The sequence below is a fragment of the Haliotis rubra genome, unplaced genomic scaffold (assembly GCF_003918875.1).
Source record: "Haliotis rubra isolate DU_JTF1 unplaced genomic scaffold, ASM391887v1 Scf491, whole genome shotgun sequence".
Lineage (NCBI taxonomy): Eukaryota > Metazoa > Mollusca > Gastropoda > Lepetellida > Haliotidae > Haliotis > Haliotis rubra.
The window spans coordinates 211,309-223,772 of record NW_025767181.1 but is presented as its reverse complement, the minus strand read 5'-3'; the positions used below and the strand labels follow the sequence as shown (position 1 = coordinate 223,772).

At 42.1% G+C, this 12,464-nt stretch overlaps 2 protein-coding genes across 2 annotated transcripts; both read left to right on the top strand.

Annotated features, from left to right (window-relative positions):
• Positions 1 to 1,077: 1,077 nt before the first annotated feature.
• Positions 1,078 to 7,385, top strand: LOC124291422. Its single transcript, XM_046728410.1, has 3 exons — positions 1,078 to 1,823; positions 3,854 to 3,938; positions 7,296 to 7,385. Exons 1-3 carry the CDS (start codon positions 1,078 to 1,080, stop codon positions 7,383 to 7,385), a joined length of 921 nt encoding a protein of 306 aa, XP_046584366.1.
• A 3,336-nt stretch (positions 7,386 to 10,721) lies between these two features.
• LOC124291421 lies at positions 10,722 to 12,086 on the top strand. The gene has a single exon (XM_046728408.1). It carries the CDS (start codon positions 10,722 to 10,724, stop codon positions 12,084 to 12,086), a length of 1,365 nt encoding a protein of 454 aa, XP_046584364.1.
• Positions 12,087 to 12,464: the final 378 nt, after the last annotated feature.

Sequence of the window (12,464 nt, the reverse complement as noted above, 5' to 3'; positions counted from 1 at the left end):
TTGTTTTCAGGACAGATATACTTCATTATGATCTCAGCACGGAGGGTGGGGGTGCGGGTGGGGGTTCGGGTGCGGTTACGGGTGCTTTTACACTTGGTAAATCGACGAGTGTTTCAAATCCTCAAACCTAAATACTAAGTTAACCAAAGCTTAAACATCTTGTGAATCTGTACTTTGTTACTCGTCAGTAGAGATCGTCTCTACACCTTGTTAGATCTCGTCAGTATAGGCCGTCTCTATATGTTGTTAGATCTCGTCGGTAGAGGTCGTCTCTATATGTTGTTAGATCTCGTCGGTAGAGGTCGTCTCTATACGTTGTTAGATCCCGTCGGTAGAGGTCGTCTCTATACGTTGTTAGATCCCGTCGGTAGAGGTCGTCTCTATACGTTGTTAGATCCCGTCGGTAGAGGTCGTCTCTATACGTTGTTAGATCCCGTCGGTAGAGGCCGTCTCTATACGTTGTTAGATCCCGTCGGTAGAGGCCGTCTCTATACGTTGTTAGATCCCGTCGGTAGAGGTCGTCTCTATACGTTGTTAGATCCCGTCGGTAGAGGTTGTCTCTATACGTTGTTAGATCCCGTCGGTAGAGGCCGTCTCTATACGTTGTTAGATCTCGTCAGTAGAGGCCGTCTCTACACGTTGTAAGACCTCGTCAGTATTGGTCGTCTCTACACGTTGTTAGATCTCGTCAGGACACGCTGTTCCAATAATTATAACTTGTTAAAACATTTATTGGAACCTGCCACGAAGTCACATCTCCAGTCCTAATTCTTAGAACTCGTCACTTGAACCTGTTGTTTGAAGTCGACGGAAGAAGTCGTCACAAGAAATTGTTGTTTGAACTCTCAGTAGAACTTACTAAATCAAACCTGCCTCAACACTGTATTATCATGTACTAAGAACATGAAACTTGTATCGCCTCAAGCTGTTATAGATTGTTGCTAATGCCACCACGTTGATTTCCTCTTTTGTCCACAGATTGATTGTTGGCTTTACATCCATAATGAATCTCAGAGGAGTCTTAAACAGACACTCAATTCGATCGCCGAGTCACTTTCTCAGTGTTCCAGAGTCATCATGGTCGAATGTGGTGTTGTCGTCGTCGTCGCCTTGATGATGTTGTTGGGGGCTGTGGCGAGTCAGACTACGGAGGCTAACGTACAGACAACCATATCTCAGCATGGAACAACACAATCACGCTTCGAAGGACGTTCTGCAAAGCAAGATTTGAGGAGTGGCGACAGACTGAACAATGCCAGTATGGCTTTTACTCTAGCGAAATGTACCACTGGTGGAAGTCGAACTGGAAACAATGCCTCTGATGGATGTTTTGACGATACTTCAGACGACCCACGCAACAACACCGGTGCCATCGATGTTAAGTGCAACGAAGAAGACGGTAACATTACTATTTGCAAGACAACGAATTCTAAAAGGGTTTCCCTCATATCCATGGGCTCTCTCAGCAAGGCCAATTACGTAAAAGGGGAGAAGATATGCAGATATATCTTTTACCCACTGCTGACCAGTGCAGTTCTCTTCAACACATTCAATCTGTTGGTGTACACGGACCCCGCCATGAGGAGTCCCACAAGCACCTACCTGATAGCTCTCGCCACTGACGAACTCCTCTTTGCCTTATTATCGTCTGTGAGGCACATTCTTAGACAAGCATACGGAACTGACTCAGTCAAGAAGCAAGCATATCTGTATTTTGCTTTGTTTGGATCAAATTTCTGTTTGGCAACTCTCCGTGTCCTGATGTACTGTTTGACTGTTCTGGTGTCCACAGAACGCTTCCTAGCTGTTGCCTTCCCTTTGAAGTCCAGAAGCTTTCGTCTAATCAAATCACCAATTATCTTCATAATATCCGTAACGATTATTTGCTGTTCTAGTCATTTACCGGGAGCATTTAAATACAATGTCGTGCCCAAACCCAACTCGACAGACTATACCCTTGCGCCATCGACGATGTACATAAATAACAAGGGACTCCTTATTGGTCTTGGAATGGCCAACAAAGTACTGTACACCTACATCGTCCTTGTGTGCGGCCTCATCATGAACCTGTGCGTCCTCCTGGCTCTCAGGATGCACAGCAAGAACAGAGCGAAGATGAACACGACTGTGGACGCAGAGAAGACGGCAAAGCGAGAGAGGCAGACGACAATCACCATCCTGACGTCGACCTTCCTCTTCACAGTGCTGGCAATTCCTCTGGCAACAGACTCGGTTGTCCAGACATTTGTGGCTGACTATAATATATATAGGAAGGAACATTATGTCAACATGCTGATGAAAGACGTCAATGGTTTACTTATCATGTTTAGCCTTTCCACCGACTTCGTGTTCTACATTGCCCTGAGTAAGGCCTACCGACGAACCTTCTTCAGACGACTTCCCTTCATGGCCACGATCTGCAGACGACAGAAGTATGTGCGAAACTCGTTTCGGACTCAGTCTCAAGCACAGGCTACTGGAACATCTAGTGTAGGTGCATAAACCCAATGTGTATAGGTTATCGACGCTGGGAAGCAAACCCGTGGTAAGATAAGCACCATGTCTGTCATCAACCTTTCGGCTGTATATCCGACAAGCGATTTAATCCAGCCTTGTAATTGTCCATGATGTTCGTTACTTTGGGTGTTCCTAGGGCACAGTGCCTGTGAAATAATGTATTGTTTACCTTGTTTACTAGCTTGTGTCTGTGTAGTCTCTTTGTATAACCTCCCTGCAGTTACTGTTATGTGCCCAGGGCGCTGTTGTACGACAGTCGCAGCTCTAAGGTTGTTTTCTACAACGACAGTCTGCACTTTTACAGCAGCGTCTGTCTTGACCCTTGTGTACAACTTGCTTGTCAGTTTGCTGAAGCTAAGGTATATTTTCTGTATATATTTGCTGGTTCCTTTTCACTAAAGTTAGCATGCATCTCCTGACAAGTTGATAGGCTTGTATTCTGTGGGAGCGTAGGTTCCTCTTTACTAATGTTTTATGTTTTCTGTAACGTTCCATGTGCCTGTTTTGACACTTCGAAGTGTTGAAGTATCAGTTATATTACAAATCAACTTCGAGTATAAGCCAATGGTTGCTTGAGATATCACTATTTGATATTCATTCCTTTGTTTCGAAACCTCGGGTGTCTGGACGCATCCCCATGTTCCGGTTGGTGAACCTCCTGGATTGACCAGGTATAATACCCCCATTCTGTTATGGTGAAACCCTGGAAGACCTCGCTTCAGTGGCTTCCTTAGACCGTGACTGATAGACATTGCTAAAATAGCCTCTTCAATCAGATCACATGTGGGTGAGCCGTCCTCTGGGAAATAAGTGACAAGTTTCATTTAGGTTGTAATGAGGTTATACGTTAACTGTATGTAATACACTGAACAGTCGAGGGCTTGGAGATTGTTGACGAATGCTTGAATGCGTGTACTGTCACGATATTGGCGGATGCACGGTGGGAGATACATGGTGTGGGCGAATAAAATACAGCAAAAATGGAAAGTCAGTGTTGCCAGTGTTGACTGAGGCTTCGCTATGGTTCAGTTGAACCTTCAAATACACTCTCTTATATGGCGGCAATATATTCAGGTCGCAGGTGTCAATATATTTGTTTCCGTTCTGATGAGATTCCGAATTAGAGCTGATCCCTTGTTAGAAGAGGAACACTTAATGAATATTTTTATTTGATATCGAGTACATTTAACAACAAACAATACTGCAATTGAAATCTCAGCTAAAGGCAGACTCGATTCTGACTGTATCATTTGTATGTAATCAAGTATTACCTTGAAATAGTGATCATGTCAGGTTTTCGCGAAAAGGGTGAGCGGATCCTGCTGTCAGGAACAAGCATGAGAAAGGTGGTATCTCAGAAACGTGGACCCACATTAGTGTGGAATGCCATTTTAAAATGGCATAAACTACATAAATCATATGTAAACCCACTATTTTCGGTTGGCGGTCACAAGGTAACATGATGGGTCACATAGGTAACACACATTAGAATTAATATCAGTGGACCCGCGAATGTTGAGGATGTTGTCACTGCTGAATGTCTTAAAAGATGCCTGTTCCTGAACCCAGACAAGCGTCGGAAACTGGCAACAACATTAGTTAAAAAAAAAAGATTGAACATCCCTCTTCACTCACAGTCACCTCTAGATAATCAAGCCTGTCATGTTCTGCACCCTAAAAGGTAGATAACTCTGTTTCCAGTAAAAAGCTATCCTGGAAAACACTGTTGCCTTTGACTGTGGAAATCTGGCCACAATAGAACATTTGTTTGTTTTCATATTAGTTCCATGATAAGTTGCCACAGATAATAATAACTCGGCCTACAGTTTGTACCGCTATCTCTAATCAGAAGAAAACTGGGTTGCTGTGAATAGTTTCTCAACAACTAGCAATGGGGAAGAGAGGGATGTCTGTATAACCATAAGAGTATGAGGATGTCTGTTATTTGTATAACCTACACATGGGACAGTGTATCGCAACACTGCATCTTTTTTACCGTGTACAGGAGGACCTCTGACGTACTGCGACCTATAATGTACTGAATATGCTCTATGTGATTGCGATCTGTACTCATCTTGACGCACCAAATCACCATATTCTTTCTGGTCGTCACAAGGTCAAGGTTAAAGTCACGTGACAGGTATCACTACACCATCAACCAAATCACCGCCAAACGGTACATGCTCCAAGATATTCGGCTGTGCATATGCAGTGTTTCTGTGGAGCCAAGCTAAGCTCAGCCATTAGTCAGGAACCAAAGGAAATCTACTCGCGTCTAGTAGACCCTTCCCCGTGACGTCAAGTTCAAGACACCAAGTTAGTCGTGGTGCTTTGTGCTCTGGGATAACAACGGCTGTCTGATAGATCTTCTGGCTCTATATCCGACCTATTGTAGGCGATGTCGGGCCCTTCTGTAAGACAAACAACGATGTGGAACACGCCACCTGACAGGAGCTGATGAAGTCTGGTGAGTCTGAGAAGAGCTGTATACACTATTCAAGATGTCACTCGTGACAAGTGAACGCTGACGGTCCTTACAGTCATTACTTCGCTGATGTTTCTTGCGATAAGCGATGGATATCAACCAGCATCTTTCATAATAACACTCAATGACATGCCAGCATGCCGGTACCAATACCTTGCCATATTTGGGCATTTGTCACTTTAGAAAGACAACATTTGCTTATCAACAGCGAAATCAATTGATGTTCCAAGTTATAGAGCTGTAGGTACAGTTTACTGAAACTTGATATGAGCTTAATGACGGGTAAAAGTATTGCACGTGATGCTCGCATTTGTTCGGAACATGAATGTTTTTTAAACTTCACGTGTGGTGCTCCCGATGGGTAAACATAATCGAAGAAACAAACATAGCTATGATGTGAATATAACTGGCTATAGAAATTCAAATCATAGGTTTTCGATAGTATTACTTCTTTTACATTTGTATATATGTTTACACATGTTGAAATACTTCATGCAAGCCTCTATCTCACTTCCACCCTCCAGTAGTCATGGTGATATATAAGCACATGCCTATGTTGTAGCTGAACTCAGACAGTGTTCTCTTTTACTTGTGGAAATATGTTTGTGTTATCTAACTTAACATAACCATCACCAGCACCATCCCAAAGTTATGGTGATTCATGAGCACATATCTATTTGAATATGAAATGTTAACAATGTCGAATGTAATAAAAGATTCATAAATGTTAGTCTTAAAGTTAGTCTAAAGAGTTGTGTATAGATTTCTCCTTATTTTGAATAAAGGGGATATCCTCAAGAATTTGTGTATAGATTTCTCCTTAGTTTGAATAAAGGGCATCTCCTCAAATGTGCATTGCTCAGGCACGCCACACACGTGTCTAGACAGGTAACCATGCTAGATGTTAGTCAACCTGTCTCGGGAGGCACTCGGTACTAAATTGACGCATGCGTGTTGGAAAGTGAATCGTAAATGAATGTTATGGTGATATGCGTCCTTTATTATAAGTACGTATGCTTACTGATGATCCTGATTGCATACGATTCCCTTTCTGTATTTGGCCATGGGGTCTACAATACATACGTGATTAAGAGAGAATTTCCTTTGTGTAAACCTGTTATTTTTTGACGCGTTCCACGATATTTGGGTCGACACAACATTCCAAAGCAAAATATTTACTACATCAGAGCTGTATACTGACTAGGGTCTGTGGGGTAGCCTAGGGGTTAAGGCGTTTGCTCGTCACGCCGGAGACCCGGGTTCGATTACCGACATGTCCCCCGCCGTGATATTGCTGGAATATTGCTAAAAGCGGCGTAAAAGTAAACTCATTCACTCACTGTAAACTGCCAACATAGCAACAATAATGAAACGGAGCTCCAGCTCAACCCCAGGGCGTTTCCTACGAGCGGCATTAACCTGCTCGCGGTCGGAATACCGAACTGGTGAAAATATAGATGTGAACATGTATATAGTATATATATATATATATATATATATATATATATATATATATATATATATATATATATATATATATATATATATATATATAAACACCAATGAACAGACGAAGACACAACAATGGGCAAATAAAGAATCAATAGTATTGCCTTGGATTAATTCATGTGATGGCAGGCACGGCCAAGGAGATGACCAACTAAAATTATGATTATGATTAATGAAAGTGACAGTACGTGGAACGGGTTGACTGACATGTCAGTGCACATTGCGGTGGTGCTGAGGATTAAGAATGGAGATTAGCGTCATATAAATGATTGAAATTAAGTCTTACATGTCTTGGCTATTTATAGTTTTGGGCCTGTAGAAATATTTGGACAATGACTGTCCTGAATCAGCCACTCTGGCAATATGCCATAAGGGCCAACTTTCAGAGCTACGTTTACGTCATGATCAAGTATGTTTCCTCTTGTGTAACGAACATCGACTTTACACAGACTACCTTACACATAACCTTGCTGGTATGTAAGAACCATTCTGTACGTCATGTGTTAGCTATGTTCCAAGTTGAAATAGTTTTCCAGACTCAACTGGTTCTCTAGTTGGGCTACCGAATCTATTCGCATGCACATAAACTACAATATCTGAATATCTAGGTTCAGAAATAATAAACCATACACATTATATGCATTCAACATAAGACAACAATAATATTTGTCACCTTGCCATTTCCGAAACCATGACTCTGTCCTTCCGTTTCCAGCCCTCCGCACTCACAAAACATATAGCTGATATTGTTTGCGAACCCTCATTACTTCGTGCTTCAATACAGGCTGAAGCAGCAGTCAAGGACCCAATCAAGCCACAAAGCCAGTCAGCATTTTCATTTGAAGTGGGGAGTGATGGCTACATGCGGAAATAACTCTTTAATTGGCATTGCGACAATCACACTGTTTTCGAAATCTATGTCTTCAAAGGCCAGTTACGCAACAATGGTAGGGCCCATCATGAGATCGGACTGAAGTGGGAGGTTGGAGAGTGCGTGCTTCTATGGCACATACACCAGACAATAACTACACTGTGAGAAAAAAAACCCTGCTGTTATTAAAAAGCAAAGATAAGTTTACATATTGCTTGGCGATGAGACATCGATAGCTCCATGTAAGCACGTCAATATCTTCTAGAAATCAAACGCTGAGCTGCAGGTCGATAAGAACATGCATGCTATATTGATTCAGATTTGTTTCATTTGTTTAGGAGGGTACTTGTATAAAGTGCTTCGCCCCTGGCAAGTCACACTGGAGAATACAGGAAACACGCTGTTTTACTTCGATCAAGTAAACTGACAGACGTATTTTATACCGGATGTACACATTTGAATTGAGATAATCGCAACTTATGTATTTGTTATGCATTGATTATGAGATTGTACAAACCGGCTTGCGTGAGTTTTACATCGTTTGCACATAATGTGAGACATATTTCAAATTTCCATATGTATGTGTGTGTTGTATGTAACTCACAGTGTACACTAAACACCAAAAGAACCGTTACCCCCGTTCCTTAGTGACGGAGGTACCTATCTTCAGCTGGCGTTATGATGCGTGGACGTCCACTTCTTGGTCTGTCTACGGTGACCCCAGTCTGTCTGAAGCCTTGAATAAGTCTTATAACAGTGATACGTTGGAATCCGAGGGCGTTGGCAACATCATTGTATGTCGACCCCATCTGCACCATCCCAATGGCTCTTTCTCTCTCTTCAGCAGTTAATCGTGGCATATTTCTCGTACTTGTGTATCATATCATGCATCCTAGGCTCTCTTCATACTCTACAGAATCATTCTACATGTGAAATGGATGCAAATACTGCTTGAATATTGCTGCGTTTGATCTATGTGTAAACAGAAAATGGAAAAATGTTACTTTGCAAGCAGAAATGTTGACAAAGATATTTTAAGAAGTTCCTAAACATGTTTTCACAATATCAAAGACACGTTTTACTTGTTTTCACTAATGCAAATCAGCAGAAAATGTTTTAAAAGACTGCAATCATAGCAATGATTATTTTACAATTTTACACACTCCACAACAGCTGTTTCTTGTTTTAATAGTTGAAAAAGGGTGACTTTAAACGGTTTATCTTTGTCTGAAAGCAGAATTTTATTTCAACCTTTCTTTTGGACATTTAATTCACTGTTATTGGTTTATTTCGGTATGGACGAAAATAGGAAAATTTAACTCTTCTGAAAAAGATGCATTTCACCTAAATATGAATGCATTTGATAAAATGTTTTCGTAATTTGCATAAAGCTGTGTTGTTAAGCTTTCTTGTAAACTAATACCTTTAATAGTTTTTAAATAATTCATAAAGGTGGGAGGGTAACTGCTGATGACCTGGTCCTGCAGTGATGATGTCTGAAGCAACTCCGAATTCTGACTTTGACTTCTAAGTGATCCCTCCCACATTTTACACTCTGAGTATAAACTTTAACCATCTGGTCGGCGTTATCAGCTTCCAAAACTAACATCAAATATGACTTTAAAATCTTTTATTCCATCAAGTATTGTGTTTTTAAATAATTATGTAGAATGTTTCTTCTCCTTTAACAAGGTGTTGCTTATTTATCTATTTATTATTGATTTGTTGATATGTAACTCTTGTCTTGTCTTGTCTCAGGTGAAAGTTTGATATGTCTGGTCATAGGTACCACCTGGTGGTCAGGATACTCTGTTCGCTGTTGTCTCACCAATGGATGGTGTGATTCACAAACCCACCCTCAGGATACTTTGTTGGATGGTGTGATTCACAAACCCACCCTCAGGATACTCTGTTCGCTGTTGTCTCACCAATGGATGGTGTGATTCACAAACCCACCCTCAGGATACTCTGTTCGCTGTTGTCTCACCAATGGATGGTGTGATTCACAAACCCACCCTCAGGATACTCTGTTCGCTGTTGTCTCACCAATGGATGGTGTGATTCACAAACCCACCCTCAGGATACTCTGTTCGCTGTTGTCTCACCAATGGATGGTGTGATTCACAAACCCACCCTCAGGATACTCTGTTCGCTGTTGTCTCACCAATGGATGGTGTGATTCACAAACCCACCCTCAGGATACTGTCGGAATCGTCCAATGGACTTTTTCTTATGATTATGGAATATTTTGTTTTCCCCTTTACTGAGTGTTGCGTCGTTACAAAGTTGCTGTCAATTTTTATTCACAATGAAGTAGACCCACAGTTAAAATACGATTTACTGTAGAGTATGTGGTACAGTCGCTAACGTAACAAGTCCTCGGTACAAGTGCGATATATGAGACATCCAAGCTGACAGGATGAACAATATTGTCTTGCTTTCCTGATATTCATATATATTCAACTAGGGTAAAGTAAAAGATACAAATCACCGGATGTATACTTTCAGTTTATGACCGGACTGACTCGTCTTTTTTACAATTTCACTCATTCTTACAATTACTAAAGTGACAAAAAAGTGACAAAATTCTTACAAGTAGTCTCTACTAAAAGTCCAATCTGCTACCCTTACTATGTCATAAATATGTAGTTATAAATCAGGAACAAAGAGTGCCCACCGGCACAAATCCATGCAAAGGCAAAACAATCGCTCACATGAAAAATAGCCATGGAAGCATATGGTCCAAGTAAAATACGGAATTGAGTCGAGGTTTTTGTCAAAGATACGTTATTTCTCGAAAGGAGGGACGGTGGGGTAGTCTAGTGGTTAAAGCGTTGGCTCGTCACGCCGAAGACCCGGGTTCGAATCCCCACATGGGTACAATGAGTGAAGCCCATTTCTGGTGTCCCCCGCCGTGATATTGCTGGAATATTGCTAAAAGCGGCATAAAACCAAACTCAGTCAGTCAGTCGAAAGGCCTTCACATATGTATCATAAAACCTTTTTCATGGTTGCTGTGACCTTGGATGTCGTAGCCATAAAGAACCTTCCATTTGCAATTCGTCTTAATAATGTGTTTTACCTATCTGTCAGCATCGTTGTCCGTGCTCTGAACTAAGCTCACATATCAAGACAATTCCGAGACGAAATCACATTTTTTCTGTAAGAAATCGAATTCAATCAAGATTACACAACAGCAGGGACATTATCACCAGATATGCAGGTGATCCATAGTGGCATGCTCTGCATTGATTACAACATGGTCTCAGCAACTCTACCCAGCCACCGGGTATATAAGTACGGCGCATGCACACAGGACATAGACTCGGGCGGCTTGAGATGGCGCTTCATACACTTTACATCTGTTGCTTTACTATATTGCTGGGAGTTGTGAGTGGGGCCTTGACAACCTCGGACTACGGTGACCAGGGAGGATTGGACTTCTCAAGCCCTGATACAAAGTCTGTTTCCAGGTCGGGGAACTGTACTGTAGATCCAGATTTACTGGGCGGCGAGATGATGTGTGACACATCTGATGTACATCCCGACTTCAACGACACCGACGGTGAGACCAAGACAGGGTCGTGCAGCAGGGGGAGTAACAACTGTGCAGAAGCGAAGACTTCACCTGTTTCCATCATCACGCAAGGACATCTCAGTAAAGCACAATATGAACTGGGAGGAGACGTATGTCGCTACCTCGTCTTTCCTCTGTTCTTCAGTGCAGGTCTCCTCAACACATTCAATCTGTTGGTGTACACGGACCCCGCCATGAGGAGTCCCACAAGCACCTACCTGATAGCTCTCGCCACTGACGAACTACTCTTTGCCTTATTATCTTCTGCGAGGCACATTCTTAGACAAATATACGGAACGGACGCTGTCAAGAAGCAAGCATATCTATATTTTGCTATGTATGGATCAAATTTCTGTTTGGCGACTCTCCGTGTCCTGATGTACTGTTTGACTGTTCTGGTGTCCACAGAACGCTTCCTAGCTGTTGCCTTCCCTTTGAAGTGCAGAAATTTTCGTCTAATCAAATCACCAATTATCTTCATAATATCCGTGACGATTGTTTGCTTTTCTTGTCATTTACCGGGAGCATTTAAATACGATATCGTTCCCAAACCCAACTCGACAGACTATACCATCACTCCGTCGGCGATGTACATAAATAACAGGGACTTCCTCCTTGGTCTTGGAATGGCCAACAAAGTACTGTACACCTATATCGTCCTCGTGTGCGGCCTCATCATGAACCTGTGCGTCCTCCTGGCTCTCAGGATGCACAGCAAGAACAGAGCGAAGATGAACACGACTGTGGACGCAGAGAAGACGGCAAAGCGAGAGAGACAGACAACAATCACCATCCTGACGTCGACCTTCCTCTTCACAGTGCTGGCAATTCCTCTGGCAACAGATTCGGTGGTCCAGACATTTGTGGCTGACTATAATATATATAGGAAGGAACATTATGTCAACATGCTGATGAAAGAAGTCAACGGTTTACTTATCATGTTCAGCCTTTCCACCGACTTCGTGTTCTACATTGCACTGAGTAAGGCCTACCGACGGACCTTCTTCAGACGACTTCCCTTCATGGCCACGATTTGCAGACGAAAGAAGTACAAGCGGGATTCTTCTCTCACCGAACCTCAGACGAAAATGTCGACCATCTCTGAGAGTGTAAGCAATGGTGCGTGAGCAGAATTAGTGTGAATACAAAATGTTAATTTATACAAATGTAGTGTAGCTTTAGTTTTGACGGACTACATGTATGCCATAGTAATATACAAATATAGAACGTCAATGCAAAATAAGAACCAGTCTTGTCTGTCCTCAGAAACAAATTCCCTTCGGTAAAGAAGGAAAAACTCGCTGTGAAAATTATATCAATGGATCACTGAAAGTCATTGCTGACACCAGGTGCCGGCGACACAGTAAGAATGTCTTTCCCTTCTGGTAGCTCTCTCCATTACCAAAATTAAAACAGGAAATATCTTTTGCCTGACGCTGCACATAAGAAATCCATGTGCAATGTGAGCAAATTCAACCAAACTGTGTTTTGTGATAGTGATGATA

Excerpts from the sequence above, each read along its gene's own strand:
- LOC124291422 (XM_046728410.1), top strand. The coding sequence starts at position 1,078 with ATGGTCGAATGTGGTGTTGTCGTCGTCGTCGCCTTGATGATGTTGTTG. Across the intron at positions 1,824-3,853 it reads GCTGTTGCCTTCCCTTTGAA|CATGAGAAAGGTGGTATCTC; the intron begins GTCCAGAAGCTT and ends GTCAGGAACAAG. Across the intron at positions 3,939-7,295 it reads ATAAACTACATAAATCATAT|GCTGAAGCAGCAGTCAAGGA; the intron begins GTAAACCCACTA and ends GCTTCAATACAG.
- LOC124291421 (XM_046728408.1), top strand. The coding sequence starts at position 10,722 with ATGGCGCTTCATACACTTTACATCTGTTGCTTTACTATATTGCTGGGA.